The following is a 19,057-nucleotide window of genomic DNA, read 5'->3' as shown; positions in this document are numbered from 1 at the left end:
TGACAACGACTTGCACATCATAGTCAAATTAAGATTTCTTATGTAATAAATGTTATTAGTATTCATTAAATGAAAATATTTGCAAAATTAATATGCTAACAACATTTAATTAATATACTAACAAACTAGCCACAATCGTATGCACTCAAAATTTTGCTCTTATTATTTTTCTTTAATTAATTGGGGACCAAAATGAGCAAATTTTAAATGTTAGGTATCACGAAATAAAACGCGTATAACTTTTAGAATAAGCTTGATTTTATTTGATTGGTTTCTTACATTAAAAATAACTCATGGCTTGAATTCGCTCGTTTACTTTGCTTAAATTAATATCATTTGAAACCAACTCTTCATAATCATTCAGTCCCCTTCACATGAACACAATTTCTTTCTTTATCTAACAATTCAACCGAGGCACACAAAAGTTAACTAACCGAAACTTATATGAAACCGAACTGAGTTAAAAGAGCTTGACTTCAAGTTTTCAAGTCGATCTAAAAATTCAAAACAGGCTTGACTCATCCTGACTAGACGCGGCTTAGCTCCATAATTTTTTTTTTTTTTTTTTGAGTTTGTTTAGATAACATTAGACCACGATAGTTTTTCTATAAATGGAAAGGAACAAGAAGGCAAAGTAAAGTTCTAGATGAGCGAATAGTGGCTCAACAATCAGCGACCATTAAAACCGAAAGCTTCACATAATTATCATAAAGATTTAATTTTATCATAATCGTTTATCCTAGCAAAACAATTGAGAAACACTCGCGTTGATATGCGTACATGAAGGTTCATATGATAATGTTTTTTTAAAGCATTCACATTTCATTCTCTCTCTCTATATAATTTAAAATAGTTTAAAGATAAACTAGTTTTAGAGGAGAGAATATGAATGCACTTAGAGCATTCTTAGCCCATTCCCTATATTTTTTGTGAGGGTGATTTGTAAATTATATGGTATGGTTACGAGTGGTTGTGAGTAGAGGAGAGAGAAAATGTTATAGGGGAAAGCTAAATTTGGGGATTCGTTGTTCATACCATATAATTTTTTAATATTTTCTAAAAGTGGTTGTGAGTGGAGGAAAGAGAAAAGATAATGATAAATGTATAAAAAGTATTATCTAATTAAATAGGAGAGAGAAAAAACAGTAATTTTTAATATAATTATATGATATATATGGATATAGGGTAGGAAATGGGTTGGGAATGCTTATGTGTTAATTGCTATATAGAGGTGTTTGTTGGGTTGAACCGGACGCGAATCTAAACCCAAAATTCTTAGAAAATAAGACCAAACCAATATAGGGCGGGAGGGTCTCACTCTTTTTGGGTTGGCTCGGTCTCAGATAGGGCCATGACCGAATATAAAGTTATTAGGCTTTAAATTGTTTCACACTCCAATTTTTACCTGGACCAAACCAAACTGGACCAGACACAAATTAAGTCATTAACGCAAAAATTAAGATCGATAACCGGTCTGGTCTCGACTAAGGTCTCATATATCTTATCTCTTGTAAGTTAAAACGTATTTTCGGCACCTCCTTTATATAACATGTGGATCTTCCAACGCCAATCCCCTCTGATAACATGAGGGGGATATGGTTGGTCTTTTGTTTTTATGAAACCATATTATCAAAAGCACTTAAGCACATGCCATATGACTCATATGATCAGTTGCATTTGTCCATGCTATAATACTTGTTTTAAAACCAATATACATGCATCTATATATATGATTGTTTATTGGATTACATCGAAACAGAAGGCAAGCGGGCAACAAGCTGCGGCGCTACTCCTTTTTGAATCGCAAAACCCAATCTTTTAAAAACTATATTTGCTGATCTTGGAGTCATAACATTACTATGCATGACCCGCTGAACACGGGTAAGTAGCTCCACAGCTTCAGGCGCGAGGAAACCAAAAGTGTCAAAAACAAAAGGAATAAATATTTGTTTAAAATGATTGTTTCAAATAAATAATAGTAAAAAATATGTAACCATAACAAATAGGACATTAATTGTCACTTATTTTCAGGTAAAATAAAAATAAAATGAAATTTAAAAGAACGGATAAGAAAGTTGCAAGGAAGAGCACGGTCACGTGTGTTGTGTGTTTAGTTTGTTGGTACCAAGACTTTAGACTTATGTATGTGTTTGTTGTGACCATATAAGAATTCTTATGTTGATAGCTTAGCTTTCTATAGAAAGGACGCAATTGATTACTAAATGAGTAAGAAGCGATGATATGCTAAATAAATTATTATTAGTATTATTATTATTATTATTCCAGCGTTTGGGTTGTAGCTTGGTGGCAAGAGGCAAACATTATTTGTTGAAGACTCGGGTTCAAGTTCAAACATACTCAAGAAAATTTAATAAAAAAGTTGTGTGTTTACTTTTTAACTGTTAAAAAATATCATGATTTTCCATAATTATTAGTAAGATTCACAAATTCACTGTCACAACCATCACCGTCACCGTTGCCACCGCTGCAATTATCAACTTTTTATTTTGGTAAATCTTTTTTTTGAGAAAGATATATGTTTAATTGTATTTCATTTTTCTTTTTCATTTTTTGTTGTCAACTAAATAACATGAAATAATAATTTATTAAATTATCATTCATTAACTAATCAGGAAAATGAAATGTTAATAATTCATTCATTTTCCTGTTAATTTCATTCTCTTATCCATTCAATTCATCGTCTATTCTATTAGCTATTCTATTAGCGCGTACCAAATAGAATAGTTACATATAAACATATTTAGTGCTCGTCTTTTTAGCCTTCATTAAATATATTTATTGTACATATAACCACAAACAATAAAACTACACTAACAATTTTCTCTCCTTTAAATTTAAAGAAAGTGACAAGTCAAACCCTCCAGTCAACGTTCCCACCAACGCAATTAAACCGCTCAACCACCCAAGGCCAATCTCGTCATTTCCTAACCCTCCCGCCAACTTTCCCACCTATACCCAATGGCAATTCCGTCATTTCACCCAGCCCCAGCACATTTAAAACGAACTCCAACTCATTCACCTACAAACTAAATCCTAGAGAGAGAAACCAAACCAGTAACCAACTTCTAGAGAGAGAAAATGTCGTTACAAAACCCTAAGTTCCCGCCGATCGGACAATGTCGTTACAAAACCGGTCCGTGGCGGCGGACCTCGACGGAACGCTGTTGAAAGCCAGCTCGGCTTTCCCGTACTACATGCTGGTGGCGATCGAAGCCGGTAGCTTACTCCGTGGACTAATTTTGTTGCTTTCGTTTCCGATTGTCGCGATTGCGTATGTTTTTATTGCGGAGGATTTAGCTATACAGATGCTGATTTACATCTCGTTTGCTGGTATTAAGGTGATGGATTGTTGAATTTGTGAGTTTTTGTTTTATTTTGAATGTTATGTAGCATTTAGTAGTGTTTTTATTAGCTTTTAATGCTACCATTAGTTATTTAAAAAATAAAATTATATTATGTTAGGATGCGCAAGAAACCGAAAAAATAAAGTAATATTATGTAGATGTAATTAGAGGTGCACAAATCGGTTTTTTTGAAAAAACCGGTTCGGTTATTAACCGGACCGGTTTTTTTTATCCAGAAAAAAACCGGTTCGGTTAATAACCGGACCGGTTATTAACCGGTTTTTATCAATGAAAACTCAAACCGGCCAAACCGGTTTGGACCGGTTTAGAAACCGGTTAGAACCGGTTATTAAACCGGTTTTTTTATAACCGGTTTTTAATAACCGGTCTAACCGGTTAACCGGTTTTTTTTTTTTTTTTTTTTTTTTTTTTTTTTTTTTGCTTTAGGGTTTAGGGTTTCGTTGTTAGCATTCTTTGCTTGGAAGATTAAAAACACATAACTTTCATTTATAGCTTTTACATTAAAAATACAAACATTAAATCGTTATCGCATATTCGTAACTCAAAAATACAAACATTAAAGAATGCTTAGACACGATTACATTAACAAGTTGATGTTTGTTACTATGTGCAATGCATCGGCTATGAAAAAACGCTCCATCACAGATAGGTTTATACTTTAATTTTAAATGGCCAACCGCGGCCGTATTGTTGGACGCGTTATCAAACGATATTGAAAAGATTTTATCTTCAATCTTGTATTGTCGAATGACTTTATCCAAGAGTTTAAAAATATTTCTACCCGTGTGCGGGTAATCAAACAATTGAAACGCAACGGTTCGTTTCATCATTTGCCACGACCGGGGGTCAACCCAATGAGCCGTCACACAAATGTATGAGTCGGGCGAACCATTAGGTACCGACCACACATCCGTTGTTAAGTTCACACCAGTTTGTAAGTTTGAAAAGTATGAAATTAGTTCGGATTTAGCGTTTTTCCATGCTTTAAGACAATCTCTTCTAAGGGTCGAACGACTTACGTGTTGGTAGCGTGGTTGAACATACTTTTGCATCATCTCCGTGAATTGAGGGTTGTCGAAGTGGTTGAAAGGAAGTGATTGTTGAATCACAAAGTTGCCAAACTGTTGACGTACCGCTTCAAGGTCGTACGTAAACACCGTTCCTTGATTCGTCATCTCCGGCTGCGAACTACTTCCGGATTCGTCCTTCAAGACCTTGCAAGAGGGCTTTTCTACATGAGCTCTTAAACTGGAGTTTGCTTCTTTGTTATAAAACTTCAAACAATGTTTGCATCTAGCTTTTTGGGTTCCGTTAGACATTTCGCATAGGTCGAAATGTTGCCAAATATCTTGGTTTCGTTTCGTGGGGATGACCCGAACGACGGTTTCTCCCGTGTTCGAGGCACCCATGTTGACCGATGAAGCAGCACTTTGGGAGGCCATGATAATCGACTACGAATTAAGAGTGGTATACTCGAGTATGAAATAAACGACTACGAAAGAAGAGCGTTTGGAGTTGTATAATCGCGTATGAAATAAACGTTTAGAGCGTTTGGAGTTGTATAATCAAGTGTGATCTAACCAATACCCAACCTAAACTATATATAGATGTTTGTGGGGGTAAAATGGTAAAAAAACAAAAAAAAAACGGCTAAAAAACGGTCAAAAAAAAAAAAAAAACGGCTATAAAGCCGTTTGGTAACGTTCGAAAACCGGTTTAACCGGTTAACCGGTTATTAAAAAACCGGTTAACCGGTTTTTTTTATAACGGTAATAAACCGGTTATTTTAAAAACCGGTTAACCGGTTTTTTAATAACCGGTTATTTAAAAAAACCGGTTTTTTTTATAACCGGTTATAAAACCGGTTTTGGCTCCAAAACGTATAACCGATACGTAAACCGGTTACGTAAACCGGTCAAACCGGTTTTTAAAAAAACCGGTTTTTAAAAAACCGGTTTCCGGTTGAACCGGCCAAACCGGTTCCGTAACCGGTTTTTTTGAACACCTCTAGATGTAATCTCAACTTTTTAAATAATATATATACAATGATGGTTTTAATTATAATAAGAAAATATCTGTGACTGAAGGTAACAAGTTTAAAATTGACGGTTCGATTTTTATTTTTAGTAAGAACCGAAATTTGAGTTTTGGTTCGGTTTTGTTGAAAAAAAAAAACGAATCAAACCGAAAAAACTGATTTGTTGAATTAACTTTTATGAATCGTTTGTGTTTTATAAACTTGAATATTTGTTTTATTTTTAACTTTAATCGTTTATGTTTTTTTGACCTGAAAATTAGTAGCCCGATTAGCAAAACCGAAAAAAGTGAATCCAAACCGAATTGAACCTTAAAACCCAAAACCAAAAAAACCGAAACCGAACAGTTTTGAAAAAACAAAAATCTCCGAACAATTGGTTTTCTGTTTGGTTTTAGCTCAAAATCACCCCAAGCTTCACCACTAATATTGTGGGTCATTTTTTTGCCCCATTAGGAAAACCGAAAACCAAGAAAACCGAAACCTAACAGTTTTAATAAATAAAAACACCCCAAATTTGGATTTGGGTTCGGTTTTAGTCCAAAACTGCACCGAACACTGATTCTGATTTTCATCTTGTTTGCCGGAATCAGGTGAAGGATATCGAACTCGCATCACGCGCCGTTTTACCACGGTTCTACGCAGCGGATGTGAGGAGTGACAGTTTTGAAGTGTTTGATAGCTGTGAGAGGAAAGTTGTGGTGACAGCGAACCCGACGGTTATGGTGGAGGCCTTTGTGAAGGATTATTTGGGAGCTGAGAAGGTGCTTGGGACGGAGATTGAGGTGGATGAGAGGACCAAGAGAGCTACTGGTTATGTGAAGGAGCCTGGTGTTTTGGTTGGTAAATGGAAGAGGTTAGCAGTGTTGAAGGAGTTCGGTGAAGATTCGCCGGATATCGGACTCGGTGATCGGAAAACTGATCATGATTTCATGTCTGTTTGCAAGGTTAGTTAAATTTTAATTCTAGTTTGTTCAGTTACCTATTTGTTTTAGCATATATGTTCAAATTTGAGATGAGATCGATACAATACTAAATTCGGTGCTGATGTATTTTCGGATTTGTACCGGTACCTGTACCATTGAAATTATCGAAAAGTACTGAAACTGAAAAATATGAAAAACAAGTACAAGTACCATTAAAAATACCGAAATAGAATAGTACCGATACTGAAACATGAAAAACGAGTACTGATACCGGTACCATTAAAAATATTGAAACCAAAAACATGACAAATGTGTGTACCAATTTTATTGAAAATAGTGAAAAGTAACGAGCCCGAATGATACTAGTAACAAAAACATTTAAAACAAGTACCGGTATCGTTTGTGTTCGGTCGGTACATGTATTGGGTAAAGAAAATGCTCATCCCAAACTATAATGGCGTAATTTAAGCTATTTTACAAAAGTTAATTATTAGTTAATGCTTCCGTGTATAGTATAACTTGGACGTAGTAGTCAATATTGTTATTCAGATTATAAAGGGAAGTCATAACTTGTAGATATTTATCATCCTGTATGTTTGTCCAAATTCATAGATTCTAAATTTTTTTACTTTTAGAATAACTAAATTAGCTAAGATAATTTACTCAATTTTATGTCACTTCTATACATGTTTCCATTGCTAACTGGCATACAAAGCTACTAAGCTAGAATTAGCACACTATATGAGGATTATTGTAATTTGTAAGTGTGTCAAAATATATTCATAGGATATCATTGTTATCATGTAATTAAGTACCGACATTTATTAAACATTTAAATAAAAGCAAATATAGTGAGACAAGAAATAAAAGATGATAATACTTATCTGTATTTTCGGTGCATTATTATGCTATGTCTGTGTTTTTCAAACTACACGCATTTATTTTGTAGCAACACATTTAGCGTGGTGGTTGGAGATCTGATTAAATCATGCTTTTAATACCCTTGAGAATAATAGGCCCACTCTCATGCTTTTTTGCAAAATCCATGTGGTTGTCCCTTTTGCAAATAATGATCAAAGGACGGAATTACCCTTTACTGAATTATAGAAATAGATTCTGTTTATGTTTATACGTGTCACGCGTCATATAACATGTTTGACGAGTATAACTTTACAGAAACTGACTTATGTGGCATTGTAATGTTGCGATATAAGTATATAACATTATGATATGATAGGTCTATAAAATGCAAAAGTTACACGTGCCGTATAACCTCATATGGTCGGTATAACGTGAGGGGATGCTAATGTGTATAACATTAATTGTTGTATAAAATCTAAATTACTATATATGACAAATTGCAGGCAGGATTCATGGTGCCAAAAGACAAATCAGCAGCCATAGTATCACCAGACCGCCTTAAAACCCGATTGATCTTCCATGACGGTCGCCTGCAGAGGCCCGACCCATTTAATGCCCTCATCACCTACATCTGGCTGCCATTCGGGTTCATTCTATCCATTATTCGTGTTTACTTCAATCTCCCATTACCTGAGCGCATTGTGCGATACACATACGGTATGCTTGGAATCAAGCTCGTGATCCGTGGGACACCACCACCCGCTCCATCACCCGGGACCCCTGGAAACCTTTACGTGTGCAATCACCGAACCGCTCTAGACCCGATCATCATAGCCATTGCACTTGGACGAAAACCGTATTGTGTTACTTATAGTGTAAGCAAACTTTCAAGATTCTTGTCACCAATTCCCGCAATTGCCCTTACCCGAGACCGTGAAAAGGATGCTGCCATGATCAAAGAGTTACTCCAGAAAGGTGACTTGGTGGTCTGTCCCGAAGGCACCACTTGTCGCGAACCATTCTTGCTAAGGTTCAGTGCATTGTTTGCTGAGTTAAGTGACAGGATTGTTCCAGTGGCTATGAACCTTAAACAGAACATGTTCCATGGGACCACAGTTCGCGGTGTTAAATTCTGGGACCCGTATTTCTACTTCATGAACCCGAGTCCAACTTATGAGGTGACGTTCCTGGAGCGGTTGCCAGAGGAAATGACGGTTAAGGGTGGCGGTAAGTCGTCTATCGAGGTAGCGAATCATGTGCAGAAAGTGTTGGGTGGTGTTTTAGGATTTGAATGCACCAATTTGACAAGGAAAGATAAGTATTTGTTGCTTGGTGGGAATGATGGGAAGGTGGAGTCAATGTATGGGAAGAAGTCAACGTAATTGAATTTAGTCAAGTGTATTGGTGATGGTTGTTGGCTGCTTTGCATTTGGTATTATATTTGAACTTGCATCATGAATGATGAAACACTCTTTAGATTCTTTCAAATGTGATGAAATTACTTAATTTCAGTATTATATGTTTGTTCATCCATAATATCCAATATTATCTTTGGTGGACGACCAAATAACAGTTCTCTTTATTTTTCTAATTATTATTATGGTTTGCTATTTTTGTTTACCGACTTTTAAATGTCCTATTTAGGCTGTGTGTTGTCGCTGAAGCCGGCGTGTGAATTCATGCAATCATATTGTGCCACGTGGCGCTAACTGGACCCAACCCTTCAACCCTTGTCAGTCGCACCGCCGGTGAATTCACCCGTTGTCATTTGCGCCCGCTGAATTGATCTAGTCGCGAGCCAACCCATCAGTCTTCTTCCTTTAGCCCAAACGACCATGCTTGCTCGGGGTCGCGGCGAGTGGTGAAGTGAGGGTGTTGTGGTGCTCATGACCGACGTGGCTCGCGCAACTCGTTAAAGCCGGTGCTCGCTTGGCCACAACAGCATAGTCTTATTATAAGGATGTATGAAATTAAGAGGCAGTAGTTAAATACTTAAATGGACATGTGACTTTCATTATTTTAGGGGCTAACACATATTGTTGCATAGTTTTTAATCTTTTAACTTTTCATTATTTTCCCTTATAATATGTCTGTTAAAAAAATTTCCCCTAAACATTTTTGTTTAAAAAAATGCGATTTTCAATTATTCAACATTTTGGGTCTTTGATCGCTTAATTCTTTCAAGTTTCTAGCTCTTCAATTATTCGACATGGGTCAGACTCGCAAAACACACAAGACCCATCACACCCGAACCCGTGATACTCATTTATTATATTAAATAGGTCGTTCCTGGGTCTAACATATGGATATAATTGGGTCCCGAGTCGGGTCTGATTATAGAAGCAGGTTTGAATGAAGACTTGCCAAATTAACCCAATTGTATTTCAAATCAGATAAAAAATAAATAATTTAGTTTTGATATGAGAAGATCATGATTAGATGTAGCTCTAAATATCTCCTCCCATAACTTTCAAACAATGTATTGAATTGCTAATACGTATCGACGCCTCTTCACATGAGAACGCCCCTAACTACCAAGACGCCTCTGCACATGAGATCACCATAATCATTAATCAATACCTGCTTCATCATCTCTTATTAGTATTCGATTAGTATCTATTCATAATGAAAATGATACTTTAACCATATGAAAGCCGATGCTTTACACATTTTTCTTAGTTTGCTAGATGTCTAGAATCGAACATTTAAGACAATATTAAGACCCGAATTCCTTTCAGTCAGTTCCAGATCCCGGTCTAATAGAGACGAGTTATCTGAGTCCCGGGTCAGTTCGGGTCAATCCGAACAACTCAACTAGGGGCGTGTTAGCGTATATATACAAAAAATATAAAGAAATCCTAACCTCTTGTTGATATCATCATCCTCATTGTCAACTTGCCAAGTCGCTGTCGACAAATTATTATTCTTCCCGCTTTTTCAAAAATAAGAAAAAAAAAACAATATATTTAAATGCATTTATTTGGTGAGGGAAAATCGTATGAAAAACGGTTTATCCTCTTCTTCTTCTTCTTCTTCTTCATCTCACATATTGTAGTGTAATTGTAATAGCTTTAGATATTATTGCCTTTCTGTTAATTATCCGGTCAAAAATGGCAATCGGCGCCGTTATTTCTTTCCGGAACCTCACTTCCTTCATCAGTACTTCAGGTAATAATAATAATAATAATAATAATAATAATAATAATAATAATAATAATAATAATAATAATAATAATAATAATAATAATAATATGTAATTGTGCGCATTTGTAGTATTCGTAATTTGAAATTGCTTACGTCACGGTGCTAATTTGCCTTAGTTTTTGTAACTGTTTTGCTGTTGAGTTAAGTAGATTATTGTTAATAAGGTGAATTTGATTATTTGTGTGTCTAGTTGTGGACGAATTTAATGTCATTGTGATGTAATTTGGTGCATCTAGAGTTTTGTGTTGGACTTGATTTGCTGTAAACAATAGGGATATGGTGTATATTTTATCAACTCTAGCTTTGTGTAGATTATTCGGTCGATAATGATGGCCACAGGCGTCCTTATTTCGTCCGCTTGTGTGCATTCGTGTCATTTCCGGCTGTTATTGTGTTGCTTTGATTTGTGATGTGCATTCATCGTGTTGTTTCTTGTGAAAATTTGTTGTTGGCATTAGGTAGAGTTATATTCTTAATATGTATTATGTAAACACGCTGGAGCATGCTATTAGGCTTCTGGCATTTCACATTCTAAGATATTTCATGGATATTACTTATTTCATAATTATGAGATTGTGTGTTGGTGCTTAAATATCTTTGTTTTCTGTTAGTTTTGCTGTGTATTTTTTTTTGTTTTTGTAAATAGAACAGGATTAGTTTTTCAAACTACAGATTCTTCATAAGCACAGTGAATAATCCTGGTTTATGTCTTAATAGTATATCTAGGATGTCTAATTATCAGTTTGCTCCGAAAATGATTTTTTTTTCATGGAATTAGAGCAGAGTTATCGTTTAAGACTTTAAGCTACTTACTCTTCATGTTAAAACACCGTGAATAAATCTTAGTATGGTCATGATTGTTCATTTCAGTTGTTGGTACTTGAATCTTAACTTACTGTCATGTTGATTTTGCGTGATACCTGTTAGTTTTGTGGAGCTAGCTCATCGCTATTGTTTAAATACAGAGTTTATGTTCACACGGTGTTGAGAAATTGGTTATACAGAAAATGTGTACTTAGGTTGTTGGCACTTGAATGATAACTTATCGTGATCCGTGAATGTCACTTCCAAGGTTTTATGTGCACAGTATACTAATGTCTATTTTTACGTGATGTCAAGATAGTAATGCAGCAGTGGTCAATGTTTCTGCTCATACTTATATGCTTATACACATACAAGAATAATAGTAATTGGCAAATCATGCATAAACTAATTTTACTTCATGTTGCCTCTGCTTGAAACTGCATGTTATTCTGATAGTAACATGCTCAATTTATGGTCAAAGCTCATTCATAATCCCTTTGAACATTATACCAGTCCTTCACTGATCATTTATTTCAGGTAAAATTTATCAACCTGAACAAGTGTCCCCACATCAGAGAGCAGAGACCTTAAGCTTCTCTTCTGCACAATATGCGCATAGGAACACTTATTTTGAAAATATGTACAGTTTAAAAAAGATATATGTTGTTTCTGGGTACTGGAATACTATGTCTTCTCATGGTCATTATCCTGTTACTGGCAACATGCTGAGATCCAGAGCAATGATCTTGTATGATAGAGAAAACAAAAGGTTTCATATGACAAATCATAGGCAAAGAGCAAAAGGAATATGCAGATGTTCTCTTTCTTTACCTTCTGAGAGCAACAATTGGACTAAACCGCGACAGCTAAAAAACAGTATATCTAATAATCAGCCGCACGTATCATCAGAAGGAGGAGCAAGTGAGGTGGTTCTGATTGGTGAAACAAAACCCTGGTGGGAGCAGTTTCCAAAACGCTTGGTGATAGTACTTCTTTGTTTTTCTGCGTTTCTGCTATGCAATATGGACCGTGTGAGTTGGTTGCTTCTGCTATTTTCATATCTTATTTATCATTTTACTGAACCAATATTAGTCCAGGCTGTATGTTGGTCGATTATGCAAATGGATACTTACTAATTTATGTGCTTAAGCTTTCTTTCCTTTTTTTAGTAGTTATTACTGCTTATGTCTATAATTGTACTTCAGGTGAATATGAGCATAGCGATACTACCGATGTCAAAGGAGTTTAATTGGAACAGTGCTACAGTTGGCCTGATTCAATCTTCTTTCTTCTGGGGCTATTTGCTCACTCAGGTTGGTTTTGTTCCTTAACAAGTTTGGGATAAATTGGTTCTAGTAGGTAATCAACTGTTTCTTAATTATGGTAGTCTTTTTCTTTCATGCTGTAGCTTATTAGATGTTGAATCCCTAAATATGATGTTTTTCGGTATTAGATTGTTGGTGGTATATGGGCAGACAGAATTGGTGGTAAACAAGTACTAGGTTTTGGAGTCGTCTGGTGGTCGACTGCAACCGTATTGACACCTATTGCCGCCAAAATTGGACTTCCTTTCTTACTTGTCATGCGTGCCTTCATGGGGATTGGTGAGGTCTGTATCTGATTCTGCTGTAACATCTTACCTATTTTCTTTATATATTTTACAATATTTATCACAAACTCTTCATTTTGTTTCAGGGCGTTGCAATGCCTGCTATGAACAACATACTTAGCAAGTGGATTCCTGTCTCGGAGAGAAGTAGGTCATTGGCGCTCGTTTACAGTGGAATGTATCTAGGCTCTGTGGTAGGGTTAGCGTTTTCGCCTATCTTGATCCAGAAGTTTGCATGGCCATCTGTGTTTTACTCATTCGGTTCCCTTGGAAGTTTATGGTTTGCTCTTTGGCTAACCAAAGTAAGTTTAACATTATTCATTGACTCTACATTCTGTTTTATGGCATGATGGATTTGTAAATGATATCATTCGGCTTTCTTTCAGGCTCATAGTTCACCAATTGAGGACCCCGAGCTCAGTGCAGAGGAAAAGGAGTATATCTTGGGTGGTAGCGTTTCAAAGGAACCTGTTGCTTCCATTCCTTGGAAACTTATATTATCAAAGGCACCTGTATGGGCTCTTATTGTGTCTCATTTCTGCCATAATTGGGGAACATTTATTCTTTTAACATGGATGCCTACTTACTATAACCAGGTATTATCAAAAGTAGCATAATTATCATTGTTTTTCTTTATATTTCTTATATAGTTCTGTCAATAGGTTTTTATCTATAATATCATGTATATATAAGCTACACATCTATGAAACATGTCCTGTATGCGCATATAGTGTATATATGTGTGGGCCCTTGGGGGGCAAAAGTGAAATTACACTAATTGTGACGTTATTTTACTAATTTCGTGTAAATAACGTTAAAAGTAGTGGTTGGTTAATCAGACATCATCTGGTGGCGTTGATAGCCGAAAGACAAGAGTACATGCACCAATCGGCTGATGGTTGAGTGCTTTGGCCTTATGTCCAAGGCTTGATGCAAAACTACTATCGAGCCCGGGGGGGGGGGGGGGTTCTCACCGGAAGCTGCCTCTCTATTCCTACGGGGTAGAGGCAAGGCTGTCTACATCTTACCCTCCTCAGATCCTATCATAGCTCTGCTATTGGTGGGAATTGGGATATAGAGTACGATGATGATGATCTATGAAACATGTCAACTTTGCATAGAACTTGTTGGTTCGTTTTGGTAATTATGCTTCTTTTTGTCCCCAACTGAATTATGCTTTGTGTTGATAGACTAATTTGATTATTATGACCAGTTGAACTAGATGAATTGCTGAAGTTGCATTTTTTATATTGATAATTATGTGGTCAAAGGTCACTATATAGCTACATACCTAAAAGCATTTGGTTTGTTTTGGTAACTATACATATGTTGTTCTGATTTGGTAATTAAGTTTCTTTTGATGGACTATTGGTTTGATACACATTCAAGAATTATATATTATTTAATCATTTAAAAGTCATATTTAGGAAAATCCAGATTTTGTCAAAAGAAAAACGAAACCAAGAACCATATAAGCATGCTTTGAACACATCTGAAACCCAAAGTTTGATTTTAATACCCCTTAACCTAACTCATATTCAACAATCCAAATTGCCATGTGTGTGTTGGTTAAACCGGAACTAGGAGCTGTAAAAGAGGCTCTAATTAACAAATCAGACAAAGGTAATATATAATTAAAAAAGTGATTGAACCCAAATTCACTGTTGTTTACTGGCATCTGTCCTAATAAAAGTAATTATAAGAAAATTCCAAATCAACCATTTAGTTTGTCATAATTACCAAAATAGCTCTCCAAAGTTATATACAATTACCAATTTGTGCAGTTAAAAGTATGATTGCTGAATCAGGTGAAATAGAAGGTAGTGTGCAGGGAAGACACTTTGACAATACATGTTTCAGATGAACTAAAATAAGTACATTTGGTTTTATTTTTTCAGGTGTTAAAGTTCAACCTTACTGAATCTGGATTATTATGTGTATTGCCATGGTTGACCATGGCTGTCTTTGCCAACATAGGAGGTTGGATTGCAGACACACTTGTTAGCAGAGGTCTATCAATCACTACCGTTCGAAAGGTAACTAACTATACTGTTTTCTCCAAATGCATTGATGGCAGAATTACCCTTCTTAGATAAACCACCAGTCCACTGAAATTTATGAATTTGCAGATAATGCAGTCAATTGGATTCTTGGGCCCCGCTTTCTTTCTTACTCAGCTGAGTCGTGTCAAAACGCCTGCTATGGCAGTCCTTTGCATGGCTTGCAGTCAGGTCTGACTTAACATAACATATCCCCTTCGTGTGTTAGATAATGTATATCTTTTCACAGAATAATCAAGACAATTAGTATATGTTTTTGCTAGCTTTTAATACAATTATGTCCATTTTCACAGGGGTCTGATGCATTCTCACAGTCTGGCCTCTACTCAAATCACCAAGACATCGGGCCCCGCTATGCGGTTTGTACTTTCTCTTCTATCCTATCGTCATCCATAATTCAAAAGCCGTTAACGTGGCTTTAATGTAATCGGCTAGTGCGAAGCTAAAAGCAACGTTTTATTTTTAACATTGTTTATCAGGGAGTGTTGTTGGGGCTGTCAAACACAGCTGGAGTACTTGCTGGAGTTTTTGGTACAGCTGCAACTGGCTATATACTGCAGAATGGTAAGAATGTAAAGATAAATATTATTTTGAAGTTATTAAAATATAGAATCATTAGAAGTGTAGCTGAATATTGTATTTTGAAGTTATTAGAAATTTAACCAGTCATATGTGGCAGGTTCCTGGGATGATGTGTTCAAAGTGGCTGTTGTTTTGTACATCGTCGGAACTCTCGTTTGGAACCTCTTTTCCACTGGTGAGAAAATTCTCGACTGAATAACTCACATTAGAGAAAATAGATAAACTAAAACATAAAGCCGCATTCGCTCAATCGGGCCCTAGCCCGATAGTTTATTAGCCTCGGTGCAATGGGCTGCTCTCTGCGGGTTCAGGCCGTAACTGGTCAGCACAATTCATTTTTCCCGAATTATCTGCAAGTCAAAGGTATTTTGCTTCCTTTCGGGATTTCTATGTTATTCCTTTTTTATTATTCTTAACTTGTTTACATTTTACACGCGTTATATTGTTGTATACTCAATAATGTTACATTTATAAGTTGTATTATATTTTTCATATATAGTTTTATGCAAGAATGAATTAAAAAAATTGTACGGTTATTATTTATTTCCCAATAAAGGAATCTGAAACAACACTATAATGGCACAATGAAATGAAATGGTACCTACAATATAGAAACCTCCATGTGAGCCAAATTGAAACCACAAGCTTGACCCGACCCGACCCGACCCGACTCAAAATATAAAATTAATGTATTCAAAATTCAACCTACTTCAGCAAACTTTATACCTATAACAAACCAACAACCAAAATTAAAGCTTCTATTAAACCACCCCAACCACCGCTGCCGCCACACCTCCGCTAGCAGCCACCTTCTCTTTCTTCACACTTTCCATTATTGCCCCCAAATCCCTTTCAAACACATTCACTTTCAACCCAAACTTCATGAACAATGTCAGTGACATCTTTTGCTCCACTTTGTGCCCGGGAACCACTGCCAGACGGTGACGGAGCAACACGGCCGCTGCTATGGACTTCATTTGCAAATAAGCCAAATCCTTACCTAAACATATTCTCGGTCCTGCATTAAATGCAACAAACTTATACGAGTCAAACCTTACGCATTTTGTACCGTCTGGTGACAACCACCGCTCGGGACGATACTCGAGGCAGTCTTCACCCCAAGTTGACTTCATTCTACCAGCTGAATATATGGAATAAGTAACAGATGATCCCGCTGGAACAAACGTTCCATCGGGCAACACGTCATCTGAAACCACATGTTTTGAATCCTCCGGCACTGATGGGTATAGCCGGAGGGTTTCTGACAATGCAGCCTTTAAATAAACCAATTGGTCCACTTCCTCAAAGCCCAGTGGCTCGCCCGTCCATTTGTCCACATCATCGCCACGTGTCTCCAGCAAGACGCTACATATTTCTTTTAATATTTTTTCCTCCACCCTTGGGTTCTGAATCACCAACCAGAAAAACCAACTCATAGCAACCGATGACGTGTCACGTCCAGCTAGGATGAAGTTAAGTGCCACGTGTTGCAAGAACTTGTCAGAATAGGAATCTTTCATTCTCATAAACCTTGACAACAAGTCATCATGTAAGCTTCCATTATGCTGACTGGACAATTCATGCCTACGTGTACTGATGATGCTGGACAAGTATTCTTCCACGTGGACAAGGCTTCGGCTCAAGCTGACCTCCAAGCCGAGCCGAAGCCACCTCTTCATTTTCCAAATAACTTCCGGGAAAATAAACCGTTGCAAAGAAGCCTCGGTTGCCCGATCAAAAGCCAATGCAAAGGTGTTATCGGGCAACTCCGGGGCTAACGTTTGCGGGTCTTTCCCGAAAGTTAACCCGCAAATATTATCAAATGTGATCCGTAACAAAAGATCTTGCAGATCCACGGGCTCGGCCCGAACTTGAGCCAATTCCAAAATCGGGCAAAACCGATTCTTGATGGCTCGAGTCACCCACCGAGCCATGGCTTGTCGAAGGGTGCGGGTGGTGAACTCGAGTGCAGCCGTCTTCCTTTGAAGAATCCACGTGTTACCATCCGAATTAAAGATACCCTTTCCCAATAGATCATGGAAAACAGCTTGCCAGGTGGGACCCTTTGGGTAATTATCAAACCGTGTTTTGAGTATATGTTCAAGATTCTTCGGGTCACACGTGACCGTCACGAGCCCTTGTTTCCGGGCCAGAAACGGGACCGCACAGATACATGTCTGGTAGGTCCCGTTACAGGCCCGGAGATTATCGGCAATCCAATCGTGCAACCGATCGGAATTCTCGATCAGGCCCGGCAGACTGCCGAATAAAGGCCAGACACGTGGACCCTTTAATGACCTTGAAATGAAAGTGAACCACATCAGATATGCAGTCACACCAGTGAACAACAACAAAGCTATAGACACATCCATGCTATATATATCTGTCTATCACCTTTTTTTCCCGCCAAAATTCTTACAAAAAATGAAACTTTTATAAGAAAATAAACACTACCCAGATCAAATCTCACTTCAAACTTTAACGGGTATTGCTTAAAATTGAAAAAAGATTGAATCTTGATGATGATCAGGAAGAAAAAAGAAAGATTTTAAAGAGAGAAAGACGAGCAAAAATGAGAGGTGACAAAGGTGTGATTTATATAAGAAAGAGTGTTTGACATCTCACTCTCTCTAAAACTTACTTTCAGCCATATGATATGAATAATGAATAGCCATTAATGCAAAAGCAGAGGTCGTTGTAATTGTATTCATGAAATAATATAACAAAAGAAATGTAAAAGGATTGAAAACAAAATGAAAAAAGAAATTAAAGCCAGTTAAACTCATAAATCTCACTTTCAATATTTTTTTATTTTTATTTTTCTCTCACTACAACTAATGCAGCAGTGGTGTGGAGCTGGATGAATTTAATGCCTTTCATTCAACAGAGAGAAGGAGAGTTAATGAATCCAGTTTCAGTTGAGAAGAAAACCACAAATAATGAAATAAGTGAGTGAGAAAGAGATTAAATTAGTTTTGACTAAATGTCAAGATTTGTTGGACTGAAGTAAATACTAAACATCAATTTAATTAGGTTGACTAAATATCATTATAAGAATTTGGGTGATCATATGTTATGTAATATCTTATCATTCTTTTGTCATTTGATGTGTAAATGCTAAAAACGTGTTGACCGGTTTATAGTTAAAATGTTAGGGTCACCTTGAGTTTCACCAATCCTATATAGTCATGTTATTAATATCATTAACTCTCTTAAAATCCATAATTAAGAGCAACACTTCTTTTAAAGCCGTTTAAAAAAAAACTTAGGGGGTGTTTGGGATTGCTTATTTTCACCGACTTATAACTTATTAACTTTTTGAAAAGTAATAAGGCGTTTGGGATTACTTATATTGTGAGAGGAAAAGTTCCATAAGTTACACTTTTGTAACTTATTAACTTAATAAAAAATTATAAAAAGGTAAATAAGGAATCCCAAACACCCCCTTAATATAAAAATGACGGATTGCAAATCCCATCGATCTCTCACACTACCATAAAACCATTTTTTAAAATTAATATAAAAATGATGGAAGATTTTGTAAAGGGTCACTATCAAATCCTTATCACCGATGCAAAATATCCATCCTT

The 19,057-nt window shown here is 36.5% G+C and overlaps 1 protein-coding gene and 2 pseudogenes across 2 annotated transcripts; 2 read left to right on the top strand and 1 right to left on the bottom strand.

Annotated features, from left to right (window-relative positions):
- The first annotated feature begins 3,099 nt into the window (after positions 1-3,099).
- Positions 3,100-8,791, top strand: LOC143563040 (putative glycerol-3-phosphate acyltransferase 8; annotated as a pseudogene). The gene is made up of 3 exons (XR_013140589.1): positions 3,100-3,359; positions 6,015-6,368; positions 7,712-8,791. The product of XR_013140589.1 is annotated as a putative glycerol-3-phosphate acyltransferase 8 (transcript).
- A 1,527-nt stretch (positions 8,792-10,318) lies between these two features.
- LOC143563050 (ascorbate transporter, chloroplastic-like) lies at positions 10,319-15,824 on the top strand. The gene is made up of 11 exons (XM_077050689.1): positions 10,319-10,376; positions 11,754-12,247; positions 12,422-12,529; positions 12,670-12,825; positions 12,912-13,127; positions 13,212-13,421; positions 14,724-14,861; positions 14,955-15,056; positions 15,179-15,244; positions 15,365-15,449; positions 15,565-15,824. Exons 1-11 carry the CDS (start codon positions 10,319-10,321, stop codon positions 15,660-15,662), a joined length of 1,731 nt encoding a protein of 576 aa, XP_076906804.1. The 3' UTR covers positions 15,663-15,824.
- Positions 15,825-16,000: 176 nt separating this feature from the next.
- Positions 16,001-17,964, bottom strand: LOC143563039 (cytochrome P450 86A8 pseudogene; annotated as a pseudogene).
- Positions 17,965-19,057: the final 1,093 nt, after the last annotated feature.

The sequence above is a fragment of the Bidens hawaiensis genome, unplaced genomic scaffold (assembly GCF_021521415.1).
Source record: "Bidens hawaiensis isolate Kalapana, Puna unplaced genomic scaffold, B.hawaiensis_p1.1 tig00021201_1, whole genome shotgun sequence".
In the NCBI taxonomy this organism is placed as follows: Eukaryota; Viridiplantae; Streptophyta; class Magnoliopsida; order Asterales; family Asteraceae; genus Bidens; species Bidens hawaiensis.
The sequence above is the reverse complement of the archived record's forward strand: the minus strand, read 5'-3'. Positions and strand labels throughout refer to the sequence as shown.

What these genes read in the sequence shown, in the direction of transcription:
- LOC143563050 (XM_077050689.1), top strand. Translation starts at nt 10,319, where the DNA reads ATGGCAATCGGCGCCGTTATTTCTTTCCGGAACCTCACTTCCTTCATC. An exon ending in TTCCTTCATCAGTACTTCAG is followed by an intron (nt 10,377 to 11,753) that starts GTAATAATAATA and finishes CATTTATTTCAG; the next exon opens with GTAAAATTTATCAACCTGAA. An exon ending in CAATCACTACCGTTCGAAAG is followed by an intron (nt 14,862 to 14,954) that starts GTAACTAACTAT and finishes ATGAATTTGCAG; the next exon opens with ATAATGCAGTCAATTGGATT.